The sequence below is a fragment of the Lethenteron reissneri genome, chromosome 64 (genome assembly GCF_015708825.2).
Source record: "Lethenteron reissneri isolate LAM-NWPU_2019-01 chromosome 64, ASM1570882v1, whole genome shotgun sequence".
NCBI classification, from domain to species: Eukaryota; Metazoa; Chordata; class Hyperoartia; order Petromyzontiformes; family Petromyzontidae; genus Lethenteron; species Lethenteron reissneri.
The window spans coordinates 1,295,124-1,309,955 of NC_083842.1; the positions used below are offsets into that span (position 1 = coordinate 1,295,124).

A 14,832-nucleotide genomic window follows, 5' to 3' on the forward strand; every position below is an offset into this window, starting at 1 on the left:
CAGTGCTCTAATGACTTAGAATTCCCACGGTCATGGAAAATTCTGTGGAATTTTTTTTGGAAAATAGCCAACATTTTAAATGTCATGAATTTTAACTCCAGGTAGCCATTCAATTTGGTGGAATTTCTGAATCATGGTTATGGCAGTCTTCCATTTAGGTGATTTCTCTAAATCTGGCGTTCAGTGTTCTTCCACAGTATTTTAAGTAGACTAGTCTTCATGAGACCAATTGCAAAACATGAGTTTTCCTTTACACTATTGAGTACTCTTTAACTATTAGTAGCTGGTGGCTTGTTTCGTTAAATCTTCTTTTACTTTATTATCAGTATGTAGTGTTAACGTGGGTGGTTTGGATGGCTGGAAGGGGAGGAGGCCGTCTTGACAAAAGAGCTGCTTTTGTGGTTGTCTTTCCGATCCTGTACAAATCCAAATTTCTGGCCTTTTTGTTGTATGCATTGAAATATTTAGTCATAGAAAATTTGAAATTTGGAATGTAGAAGTTATGGAAAAAAACAGATGTGTGGGAATCCTGTTTGTGATTTGTCACTAAAAGGTGCTTCATAAATATGTAATAATTAGTATTCGTAAAGCAGTTCAAGTTGTCCTGTATTTTGTGAGCATTTGCTTCCATTGGTTGTTGTGGGTATAATTTGAAAACAAGACATTGCAAAAGCTGCATTAAGTTGTTTAATTCTGAATATATTTTTTATCTCCCTTCAAGCTGACTAACTTCAGCATACTTGTGATTTAAAAAAATCATGACAATTTTGTTTCCTATTTTGATCAGGTTTATCCCATGAAATATGATAGTGATTATGACTTAATGCTTTAATCCAGATTGCATTTCGCTGACAAGCTCTCTGTTGTTCCTTCAGATCTCGCAGTGGCAGCCGATTCCCACCCTCCAAAACGCAAGCAGAATGGTACGGTGTACTGCTCTGTTAGGCTTGGTAGACAAGGCAGCTCCACCCACATACACCACTGTCACTCATGTGTAGCTGTAGGTTTCAGCAGCATCAGAGCCTGAGATGCATCTTTAGCAAGTTTGACTAAAAACATGTATTTGCTACTGTAAATGAAAACAGCATTGTATTAATTTAAAGTATAATTTCTTCAAATAATACATTGTGGTGAAACATATTCCTATTATTGCCTTCATGTAAGCTTCTGAAATATTTCCAACAATGTTTGGTATTGTTTCAATGCAAAATCTTCTCTAAAGCAAATATAGCAACAGTTGCAATTATATTCAATGCAGCGGAGGTATCATACATACATACATTGCATAATTCAAGCTAAATGTTGTATGGCCTATGGGATGTGGTAAACATGGCTAAGTGCGCAAGGTTTAATTCAGACCTCATCAACATGATTTCTTGCAGTGGTGTGGATTTGGTCAAATAATTTCTTACACTCACCACTCCACAGATTGATCTTTACTTTAACCAATGGATGATATAACTCGATAGAGATTACAATTAATGTTACATTACTCATAATAACATCTGTAGGTCAATGGTGTGATTTACATAATTTTTATTTCCAACTCGAGGGAAGCCCATCCTATAGACAGTGACGTGAAACCTGACCCCCCACACTTGATGCACACCTGACATTAGTCACCTGACACTCACCAGTCACCACTTTCACAGCACCACTCGCCACTTACAACTCGGCAGTCACCACACTCACCACTCACCTGACGCTACTCAAATTCACTTAACAACTCACAGACACCAGCAAAAACTCACCAGTTATGTACCACCTGACACTCACCATTTATACTTTCCACAATTTGTCAATCACCAGAAATTCAATACCATATGTTCATACATGCCTCTGGTCAGAATAATCCTTGCCTGGAACCTGTATGATGTGAATTACTCAAATAAATGTTGCGACAGACAGTTTAGCAAATGTTATTGCAAATATAGATTGGGTTTAGCGCGACTCTACGTAACAATGTATGGTTGAGGTTACATTTCCCTGCTGACTTCTGCACTGTGTTCTTCAGATCCAGCAGGAGGAGCAGCTTCCAGTCCCCCAAAACGAAAGCAAGACGATGGTAAGCTGTGTTTTTGCGAGAGTGTAGTTGGCTCTACTCAAGAAAATAACTATTTGAAGTCTTGTTGGCAATTTCAGTTAATGGTAGTTGTAGCTCTGTTTTAAATGTTTTTATTCACTTGAAGTTACGTAAGAACACTTACATATGGGTCACGTTTTTACTGCAGAACACAATCGGGTAATTTAAAAGTACTTTAATTATTTTTGTGAAACCTAGATTCGTCCCATTACTCTTTAAAAAGGCTTAAAAAATTAAATTAATGTATACAAGGTAAATGGATATCCGTCACATAAAATTAAGTACATTGCATTCGCAATTGGCACCACCGTGGTGCAGCATTGGTTCACCTCTGCCCTGAATGGGGAGTGTTCTTTAAACAGTATTAAGCAAAGCATCAATCCCTGCAAACCAGGTTTCCTTTGCTTATCACTCAAACACAATACTGGCTAGGCACACACAAGCGCAGTGCCTTCACTTTTGATGTTTACGTGATCAGGAAGTTGGTATATCTGTTCCAGTTTGTATAAATGAAGCATATAATTGACTGTTTAAATATATGTTTATTAAATTAATGTTTGATTTATGCATATTAATAATCTATAAAAACAATAGCATGTCATTAGCAGCAGACCACGTAGTTTACAGAAGTACACATTGCAAAATGCCACATCATACAGATTATTACTTCCCATGCGATCTATTCCAGACCATGTTTTTTGGTTACATTTATTTTTAAAAGTTATTTCCGTTTTAGTTTCAGGTAGCCTTTAAATCTTACCCTTAACTGAGTCCAACTAGTTTTACTTTACATGTTTCATCAGATAAAAAGTCTGTTTAGCAACCAGTAATTATAGACATCATGGGACCTCCTTTGCCAGTATCAAAATATGATAATAGGTTTTTCCCCTTTTTACTGGCAACAAAACAGGTGTTAAGATGTTAAAACACCAAACTGAAACCTTTTACAAGGAATCATGTCTGCATGAACCACAATAGTTGTGGTCAGAATGCAAACAAAAAACATACTCTGATAATATATGCATTGTCTTTGTGCTGTACGCCTTTTGAGACTAGGCTCTAAGGAAAGCTGTCTCTGGCAGGGACCATTTAGTTTCAAGGACAATGCATATATTATCAGAGTATGTTTTTGTTTGCATTCTGACCACAAGCATTGTGGTTAATGCAGACATGATTCCTTGTAAAAGGTTTCAGTTTGGTGTTTTAACATCTTCACACCTTTTTTGTTGCCAGAAAAAGGGTGCAAAACCCTATTACGTATCAGTAATTATAGACTTTCCACAAATAGCCAGGTGTCAGACTGGTGGTAAAAGTATTCCAAGTTAAACGCAATAATTCCTACCTAATGATCTTTATATGTGTGAGGTTATGTATCCTTAGCAATGCCCCGTTTAGTTTTCCATGGTATTACACGTTAAAATGTGATTACATTACCATGTTGTTATGTTATGAACAAACATGATCTTTTGCTGGATGTGTACATTATTAGCTGCCAGTGCTAACGCCGCTTCACAAGGTTGCCTCAATCACTATCATTCTCAGTCTAGTGGCCAGATGAAGGCCTTTTATACATCATCAGCAGCTACAAGATTCCATCTGCCATCCTATATTTCCATGTTGTGCTGCTTAACCTGCATTGTTGCCTTTCTCGTCTGTTTACCGTCTTGCATGTCTTGGCTGTCTCGTTTAGCCTGATGCATTAACTTTTTTCAGATGAGGTTTTTTTCTGAAGCACCAAAGACAGTCATTAGCTTTTTCCAATTTCAACAGCCTTGACTAAACTAAAGTTAGTCTTTTATTTATCCTACATAGTTCAGAACAAAAGTTTTTTTTTTTACACCAGCATATTCAGAACAAATGCATAAATCAACCCAGTTATGAGTTGACTATATATTACAGCAGCAATGTTACAGGTAGCACTTTACCAACTGTACCCAGTAGTTCAGTGGCACTCTTTAGTAGTAGCTGTACCAAAACAAAGGACATGATTTGCGAATGCTTAGTTTAATGTTTTGTAAATCTCTGTTGCCAAATTAACGTGGAAAATAGACATTGTCAATGCATGATCAATAAATTAATATGGTGCTTATTAACCATGTGAGTCAATTATGTACATCATAAACCAGCAAGTGCAAAGTCTTGTGGTAGATGAAATGTATGAGCATACATGTGGGGAGATATTTAAATACATGCATGGCTGCTTACCAACCAGAAGTGTCAACATTCTAATGAGAACATGTTGATTTTTCATTTCAGACTTGGACATGGAAACTGTTCTTGAGATCATAAAGGCTATGGAGGAAAACTAAACACCTTCTCTTGAATATGTTTAAGATGGGTTGTTGTTGCAATACAACAATCAATCACTGAAAACACCTGATTTTATTTCTCATTAATATTTTTGAAACTTAAATTTGCAAATTTTGGGATACATTAGAAGGTTATGTTTACTCTGACAGTTTTTAAGTTGATTTTGGGAAATTATAACATTTAGACATGGTATTCATAAAAATACACTCATAGTTTTAAGTCGTATCTTTTTAAGTAGTTAAGATTCTCAAGCCCACTGTACTCTGTAACAATATAGCTTACTAGTTATGTTATGGCCATGTAACAAAGTCAGTAAACCACCACAAAGGAAGCCATGTGATGCACCTTGCGCCAATGCACAAAGCAGCAACTTTTCTCAATCATTGCAGCTATACAGCAAAACGCAACAACCTTATTGAGTCATTATAAATGCACGTATACAGTTATCTCAATTATCGGTGAGGTAAATATCCGGGATGCCTTTAACCATGTTTTCTGCATGACCACAAACATGCAGGAAAGCCGATTGCAATAAATATGGACAACACATTGTGTCATCGCCTCCACTCTCCATAGATTTTAGAGCTTAATTCACATCCGCGATCAAAAATGTGTCTTTTATTATCTGGCCACCCCTGCCTCTCAATACCCCGCATAATAAAAAGTTGACTATATATTATATTTGTAGTGTGAGAATTACATTTTGAATATATTATTATGGTTAAGTGGCTATCTATTTGTACTTTAAATTACCTCGAGTGACGTTTAATGAATACAAAGGATAAGATTTTAAATCTCAATAATCGACACAGGAACACGTGCAATAGATGAGGACAAATTGCATCGTTATTTGAATGTGGCTATACAATAAGGACCATTCATAATTCGCAATCCCAGTGACTTCCATTGTCAGATTTCCAAGGATACTAAAACAGAGCACTTGTTATAGATGCGGCCATTATGCAGCCCAGTTTTAAATAATGGAATCGCTATTCTTCTGGCTTTCTACGTATATACCCTACTCATAGCTCAACATTATAATTAACCTTTGCCATTATACATTCTAGCAGAGACAATAATTAGCATGTTAACTCTGTGTCATGATTAGTTTGTGGTTTGTTATCTGTAGAGTGGTTTATATTATCCATTTATGTTATCCATAACATTTACGTTTTTGTTGCATCTACTCAGAAATCACGTAGAGCAGTTCTAATAGCATTGGTAATAAATAAGAAATAGAAGTAAACACTTAAAATTCTCACAATAATGCAGCTTGTACTCTTGGTGTAATTACAATTATTTCAATAAAGCTTGGTGTGAAATGTGTTTTGCACTTGTCAATGATAATGTTGGACCATATTAATGTGCTTTTAAACAACATTTGCCCTCAATTCGTTTTTTGCAGTGTTATTATAAACACCCTGCTTGGGATGTTTGGCCATTTGTTTTGCATTATTTTCTTTGAAACCGGAGAAACTACATGCATGCCAGAGAGCACTCAACACGCCCCAGAGACATCTCGTCACAAACCCACTTTGTACTGCCTCCTGCAAGCAGCGCAGCGCCAAAGCACGTGCGTGTGTCACAGTGGCCTGCCTCTGGATTCTAACTGGTCAACGGCATAATATTCCTGTGCGATCCATCCACCTGAACTCCAAGTCGCTACAGTGAACGAGTTTCACAGCAGCATTTACGCGTGCAGTAAAACCCCGGCGAGCCGAACTAATGAGGGGGGAGCACTGGTCCGACTCGTTGAAAAGTCTGGTTAGCGGCTACAACAATTAAACGCCCCTGTTAGTCATAAAGATAACACAAACAATACTATAAATCAGTATATAACATGTATTATAAATTAATTATTATATATGCATTTTGTGTTTAATGCTAGATAGCAATATATACAACTAATTATTCACGTGTATTTCCAGTCTAAAACATGTAATGTGTATTTCCGGTGTGTGGCTGTACTACTCGCAGTTAAGTTGTGTTGCTGCTCTCCGAAGAGCCGATGCTGTGAAAGCGTCCCCGGTCTGCAAACAAACGTAGGCATCATCCGACAGATTCGCATGTGCCCACACATTTCCTGCATGTCCAGTCTCATTTTCTTTGGAATGGGCAATGCTAGTGTGTGCAGGACAGTGGCACACGTGCAATGCGCAATGTGTGTGCTTCATGGGCACAGTCGACCTCTGAGCAGCCCGTTCAAATCCCAAATTCCCTGCTCCATAGCCCAGCAGCCCCCAAAAATGAGTAGTTCTCGCATTGCGCGATGCCGATATCTGCCATGCAGCGAAGTAAGGCGATGGGAGTGAGACGCAAGCTTAAAAATCAGTGCGTTGCAGCCATGCACCCTACATTGTCAATCACATGCTGGGTTGGTCTTGACAGCACTCATTTAAAAAGTCTTCAAACTCGGTAAGGCTTTCCTGGATAAATAACATCAACTGCAGCATCCATCACCATCGCTATTGTCATGATTAATAGTAGCAGTAGCAAACGTTCGTAGGCCTTAGTAAAAAACATATTTGATACCATATTTCTTTGGGCCAAATAAAAAAATGTTTCACCACAATAGTGTATAGCACCAACATAAAAAGCAAAATGGCCCAATTTTGTCCCAATTGTTTTATTTAAGATCTACAATTTTATACAATATATCTTTGCAACGTGTGCTATTTTACAGAGAACACATGTTCATAAAATATATAAAGGGTTTTTACTGTCATGTTAAGTCTACAGACTTGGACTTATTTGCTATCAATGTTTTCAGACAGATAGGACCTTAAATGCGCTAGAGAGACTCAGTGGGGTTGTGTGATGTCAGATCATGGATTGTTGAGGTGAATTGAGTCCTCAGTATTTATAATGCAGTCTCAGGACTATGACCTGGGCAACATCCATACTTAAATTATTCCGTAGGCTTTTGAGACCAATATCATCCGTAAGAGGTTTTTTTCAGGTTAGATCGCGTAAATCCGAGTACGACGTTTCGCCAGTAATTACAACTAGTTTGATCAGGCGATATCCATTCTCGCGGCCACCAGTCAAGTTGACTCTATTGTCATTACACGTGTATCAGTTTATCCCCGCTGACTAATGTACCGAAATAACCAAAGAGTATGGATTCCTGCAGTCACGAAAGCTTCAAATCAAGATTGTACTTTAAGGGCTTCAGAGTGTATCAACGATATAGAATAGTCAAGCTGGTTAATTTTAAAGGTTTAAATAAGATACTGTGGTCATGACCAATTCATCACCATGAAGAGGTTTGAGATGTTGAACGATTATCAATAAACGAATAATCGATTTCAGACTCAAATTAAAAGTTACTTCACGTTAACTTTCGCCATGTACAGTACCTCACGTTAACTGTTTCCTTGTACAGTACCTCACGTTAACGTTCCCCTTGTACAGTACATCACGTTAACTTTACCATTGTACAGTACATCACGTTATCTTTACCATTGTACAGTACCTCACGTTATCTTTCCCATTGTACATTACCTCACGTTAACTTTACCCTTGTACAGTACCTCACGTTAACTTTCCAATTGTACAGTACCTCATGTTAACGTTTTCCTTGTACAGTACCTCATGTTAACTTTTCCATTGTACAGTACCTCACGTTAACTTTACCATTCTACAGTACCTCACGTTAACTTTCCCCTTGTACAGTACCTCACGTTAACGTTCCCATTGTACAGTACCTCACGTTAACTTTCTCCTCGTACAGTACCTCACGTTAACTTTCCCCTTGTACAGTACCTCACGTTAACGTTTTCCTTGTACAGTATCTCACGTTAACTTTCCCCTTGTACAGCACCTCACGTTAACTTTTACATTGTACAGTACCTCACGTTAACTTTACATTGTAAAGCACCTCACGTTAACTTTACCATTGTACATTACCTCACGTTCCCTTTCCCCTTGTACAGTACCTCACGTTAACTTTCCCCTTGTACATTACCTCACGTTAACTTTACCATTGTACAGTACCTCAAGTTAACTTCCCCAATTGTACAGTACCTCACGTTCACTTTCCACATGTACAGTACCTCAAGTTAACTTTACCATTGTAGAGTACCTCACGTTAATTTTCCCATTGTACAGTACCCTACGTTAACTTTACCATTGCACAGTAGCTCACGTTAACTTTACCATTGTACATTACCTGACGTTAATATTTCCATTGTACATTACCTCACGTTAACTTTACCATTGTACAGTACCTCATGTTAACTTTCCCTTTGTACAGTACCCCACGTTAACTTTCCTATTGTACAGTACTTCACGTTCACTTTCCCATTGTACAGTACATCACGTTCACTTTACCCTTGTACAGTACCTCACGTTAACTTTCCAATTGTACAGTACCTCACGTTAACTTTACCATTCTACAGTACCTCACGTTAACTTTACCATTCTACAGTACCTCACGTTAACTTTCCAATTGTACAGTACCTCACGTTAACTTTCCCCTTGTACAGTACCTCACGTTAACATTCCCATTGTACAGTACCTCACGTTAACTTTCCCCTTGTACAGTACCTCACGTTAACATTCCCATTGTACAGTACCTCACGTTAACTTCCCCATTGTACAGTACCTCACGTTAACTTTCCCCTTGTACAGTACCTCACGTTAACGTTTTCCTTGTACAGTATCTCACGTTAACTTTCCCCTTGTACAGTACCTGACGTTAACTTTTCCATTGTACATTACCTCACGTTAACTTTTGCCTTGTACAGTACCTCACGTTAACTTTCCCATTGTACATTACCTCACGTTAACTTTTGCCTTGTACAGTACCTCACGTTAACTTTCCCATTGTACATTACCTCACGTTAACTTTTGCCTTGTACAGTACCTCACGTTAACTTTTCCATTGTACAGTAAATCACGTTAACTTTCTCTTTGTACAGTACCTCATGTTAACTTTCTCTTTGTACAGTACCTCACGTTAACTTTACCCTTGTACAGTACCTCACGTTAACTTTTCCCTTGTACATTACCTCACTTTAACTTTCCCCTTGTACAGTACCTCATGTTAACGTTTTCCTTGTACAGTACCTCATGTTAACTTTTCCATTGTACAGTACCTCACGTTAACTTTACCATTCTACAGTACCTCACGTTAACTTTCCCCTTGTACAGTACCTCACGTTAACGTTCCCATTGTACAGTACCTCACGTTAACTTTCTCCTCGTACAGTACCTCACGTTAACTTTCCCCTTGTACAGTACCTCACGTTAACGTTTTCCTTGTACAGTATCTCACGTTAACTTTCCCCTTGTACAGCACCTCACGTTAACTTTTACATTGTACAGTACCTCACGTTAACTTTACATTGTAAAGCACCTCACGTTAACTTTACCATTGTACATTACCTCACGTTCCCTTTCCCCTTGTACAGTACCTCACGTTAACTTTCCCCTTGTACATTACCTCACGTTAACTTTACCATTGTACAGTACCTCAAGTTAACTTCCCCAATTGTACAGTACCTCACGTTCACTTTCCACATGTACAGTACCTCAAGTTAACTTTACCATTGTAGAGTACCTCACGTTAATTTTCCCATTGTACAGTACCCTACGTTAACTTTACCATTGCACAGTAGCTCACGTTAACTTTACCATTGTACATTACCTGACGTTAATATTTCCATTGTACATTACCTCACGTTAACTTTACCATTGTACAGTACCTCATGTTAACTTTCCCTTTGTACAGTACCCCACGTTAACTTTCCTATTGTACAGTACTTCACGTTCACTTTCCCATTGTACAGTACATCACGTTCACTTTACCCTTGTACAGTACCTCACGTTAACTTTCCAATTGTACAGTACCTCACGTTAACTTTACCATTCTACAGTACCTCACGTTAACTTTCCCCTTGTACAGTACCTCACGTTAACATTCCCATTGTACAGTACCTCACGTTAACTTTCTCCTCGTACAGTACCTCACGTTAACTTTCCCCTTGTACAGTACCTCACGTTAACGTTTTCCTTGTACAGTATCTCACGTTAACTTTCCCCTTGTACAGTACCTGACGTTAACTTTTCCATTGTACATTACCTCACGTTAACTTTTGCCTTGTACAGTACCTCACGTTAACTTTTGCCTTGTACAGTACCTCACGTTAACTTTTCCATTGTACAGTAAATCACGTTAACTTTCTCTTTGTACAGTACCTCATGTTAACTTTCTCTTTGTACAGTACCTCACGTTAACTTTACCCTTGTACAGTACCTCACGTTAACTTTTCCCTTGTACATTACCTCACGTTAACTTTACCCTTGTACAGTACCTCACGTTAACTTCCCCTTGTACAGTACCTCACATTAACTTTCACATTGTACAGTACCTCACGTTAACTTTTCCCTTGTACATTACCTCACGTTAACTTTCTCCTTGTACAGTACCTCACGTTAACTTTCCCCTTGTACAGTACCTCACGTTAACTTTACCCTTGTACAGTACCTCACGTTAAATTTACCATTGTAAAGTACATCACGTTAACTTTCCCTTTGTACAGTACCTCACGTTAACTTTACCATTGTACAGTACATCACATTAACTTTCTCCTTGTACAGTACCTCACGTTAACTTTCACATTGTACAGTACCTCACGTTAACTTTCTCCATGTACAGTACCTGTCTCAGCCTTGCTGTGCGCTGCGTTGCACCGCTATCCGAGTAGTTAACCTCGCATCCAATAAACCCTCAGAGCCAGGGTGAACATCCGACTCCAAACGTAATTTATTGAATTGAATGAGGTAAAACTGATAGAAAAACACAGCACAGATACACCATTTGTTAACACTTGGAAACATCAACACAATTCATGAACACTACTGCATCACAACATTGTCCTAGATAACATGTTTCTCAACAATAGATCCTGGATCGACCAGGCACCTACTGTACTTATAGACCAAGGCCGGAATTTCTCCTCTAAGTTGTTGCGCGAGGTTTGTGATGCATTTGGTACTAAGAAAATCAGGACGTCACCGTATCATCCTCAGACGGATGGTATGGTCGAACGCCTTAACAGGACCCTGTCCGCCATGCTGATTTGGATCCTAGTGTGCTCACTGCATATAGGATGGCCCCTCATGCTTCTACGGGGTTTTTGCTGTTCTTCCTTATGTACGGCTGAGAGAACGTGCCACCTATTGATACCCAATTGGGAGTACCGATTGCTGATTCTAAGTCTAGACTGCCTGAACATGTCCGTGATTCCTTGCGACGTCTTTCTGATGCACGAGAGGCAGCCAAACTCAATACCGCCAAGACACAAGAGCAAAGTGAACCTCTTTTTCGCAGGTCTGACCGTCAGGTGCCATGGTCTGTTGGGGACAAGGCTTGGTTGCATTTCCCTCAAGTTCCCGTTGGCACCTCCCCTAAGCTGCAGTGGAAGTGATCCCAATCCTTCGGCCACAATGTGTGCGCATCCAGGCGGGCCGCCGATGTTGGTTTGTTCACCCCTCGCGGCTGAAGCCGTTTGTTCCTCCTCAACTTACCCCTTCATCTCCACCAATTGGCCTGCCAAAGTCTGACGTGTCTGACGAACTGGGCGCGGTTACATGATGACCACCCGAAGGGCTCTGTTTTACCTTCCACAGTGTCCGAGGCTGGCCCTCCTGCGATAGAGCCCTCCGCTCCGCCGTCGCTCATCCTGCCACCTGGCGTGCTGTCCAAGGGCCAGCAGGGGGCAGTTCCTGATACTAGTCCGGCGTCATGGACTCGCTCCAAGACGCTTCGCTTCCGTTGATTCTCTTGTTAACATTGAATGTTGTTCTCTTGTTAATGTTCTATGTTGTGTTGGCCTCGGCCTATTCAGTGCTACCCTCTGCACACATGCCACATGCGCCCACGCTTCCGTCTCCTCAATACTCCTATTGGGTTTTATCTCTAGCCGGGGGGGGGGGTGATGTAATGAGGGAGCGCCATCCAGGGGATACCAGAGGGTAACGAGTGCAGGCACAATGATGTCATCGGGATCCAATCCTAGAGGGGGGATATGATCGGGCCAGTGAGACGTTCGGGAACCCTTGAGAAGGTTCCCAGAGGGGATGTAGCCAGAGGCGGGGCTTAGCTCCGCCGAGGGGGATATAAGGGAGATTAGAGGGAAGGTTCGGGGTCGGTATGGGAGCCTGGGTTCCAGACGGTGGCGATGCCCTTCTCCTCCTCGCCACGGGCCACGTGGCGAATCTTCCCTCGAAGCTCGCCTCCGCTTCCAGTGCGCCGTCAGCCAGCGGCGAGGCCGGAAGAGAGGAGTGAGCCTTGCGGGAACGCGGAGAGAGAGAGAGGCGCCTCGTCCACGGGTTGGGAGAGTGAAACCATCGGGAAGGGAAGCGAAGCTGTGCTGTACCATTGTGAATAAAGAAGTACCCAACAAGCATCGTCGTGGAAATACTTTATTAGACTAGTACAGCACAATGGTGTGTTGGAGAGCAAATCCACAACATTTATAATGTGAGTACGACGTTTCGCCAGTAATTACAACTAGCATCACCAGGTGGACAGCCAGATTTATGGAGAAATCCTCCTGTTTCGTTCCTTAAATAGAAGGATAGATGTGATGACGTCAGTTGTGAGCCCTTCAATTGCGAAGGGATGGAATTAATGAATGCATATAAATTGCAATGGGTATACATTACCGGTTAGGTTATTCATATGGTAATCAACATACATTATACACGCACATTATGCATGCACATTGTTCTTGTACCTCCTGTCAGTTGTATGCACTAAAAGAGCAGTACCTGTTCTAGTCATCCAACAGGTAATCCCTATTGACGTATGGTGAGCTTAATAGGCATGCGTTTATTTGAGAGAGGTGACGTCATCAGGAGAGGCGGGGCGATCGTTCTGCTTCTGGGAGAGGAACAAACAAGGCGTGAGCCCACGGAAAAATAAAGTGTCAACCCTCATGCTTCGTCTGGTGGACTCTCTACAACTGGTGGTAACTGTGGGATAACAAGAAGCCTCGATGCAGCAACAAGAAGAACCCCAACAGAGATCCCAGCGAAGAAGGGGAGGAACGCGACACTACTCACAGCACCCCAGACGGCCGTGATCCGGAGACGGCCCAGTCTGCAGACGGGGTCGGAACGGCTCCCGAACCATGAAAAGATGGCAGGGAGCAAGGAGCGACACCTTGGAGGGCCCTCGACCCCGTGAGAGGAGGCCCTTGGCGGACCGGGTCGACCAACTAACAGAGGCAGTCACGCTCCTCCTGTAACAGCTGTGGGAGGACAGGGTGGCTGCTAATCCTTGCGACACCGCCCTTGGCGTCCACAGCGGCTTCTCTTGTACAAGCAGGAAGTCCTTCTGTGGGGATGCCACAAGCAGCAGTAACGGCCAAGGTGGTTGCTGCCCAGAACGGACCGCTGGAGATGATGGCGCAGAAGACAGAGGAGCCAGCGCCGGCAGAGCACGACCACCACCGACAGCACTGGGACCACAACAAGACAGGGAAGGATCCCCTCAGGAGGGGGGAGAATCACCCTTAGTGGGGCCGACACTGCAGAAGCGCTCTCATGGCCCTGGCACAGGCTGCTTTCCTGTGCCTGGATGCGGGGGCCCTGGAATGTATGGTTGCTGACCGTATGTTAGCACTGGCACAGGCCTTAAGAATAGTTTTGCCAGTCACTGATTAGGACAAGCAGACCTTGTGGATTGCGAAGAGCATAAGATCCCATGAGGAGGTGATGAGGCCACAATGTGTGGTTGCGCAAATGGTAGACCCCTCATCCCATCAAGGACTGGAAGGGGTTCAGAGAAAATGGAATGTGAGAGAAGACGCCAAACAAGAAATGGATGAGGGGCTGCCTGGGGAGGAAATGTTGAACACTGTGAGGGGGACATACCGGGGACCGGCCCAGAGGACTTGTCATTGGATGCCCTGGGGACTCGGAGCATCCAGCCGGACCTGGGATCCGCTGACCGACCACCGATGTGGCCACACAGGCCACATCGCACATGGGTGTCGCATCAATGCTGCCCCACTGGGGCCACTCTCAAGCCAACGGCGGCTCTCCACTGCTATGTACAACCAGTAGGCGAGTCACGGCACCCCAGACACCTCAGAAGTTCCCATCGCAGACCTCGCACACACATCGACTGTCAATGCATTTGCCACTTCTTGACACTCACAGCCACAATGGTGGCCAGCTTCAGGGACACAATAGCGCAAGTTGGCACGGAGGGTAGTAGCAGCCACGGCGGGGACGTCGGCGGTGGTAGGCTCGGTGGGGGGAACTGAGGGTCGGATGCTGGTAAATATGGAAGCGTCAGTGAATATTATCTCCCTGCACGTTTTTGATATGCTTCCCCACAGAGCTCAGTGTTTGTGTCCCGTTGAATCACGATACGTCGCGGCAAATGGGGGAAGCATGGGGATTTTGGGGCAGCTGGAGATCCA

At 42.1% G+C, this 14,832-nt stretch overlaps 1 protein-coding gene across 1 annotated transcript in view; it reads left to right on the plus strand.

Moving 5' to 3' along the window:
• LOC133359281 (uncharacterized) overlaps nt 1–5,719 on the plus strand; it is a 74,025-nt gene extending 68,306 nt beyond the window's left edge. The window contains exons 41-43 of the mRNA XM_061577771.1: nt 876–923; nt 2,015–2,065; nt 4,340–5,719. Of these exons, the coding sequence (XP_061433755.1) occupies nt 876–923; nt 2,015–2,065; nt 4,340–4,392 (152 nt within the window). The 3' untranslated portion in view covers nt 4,393–5,719. The remainder of the gene's footprint in view (nt 1–875; nt 924–2,014; nt 2,066–4,339) is intronic.
• Nucleotides 5,720–14,832: the final 9,113 nt, after the last annotated feature.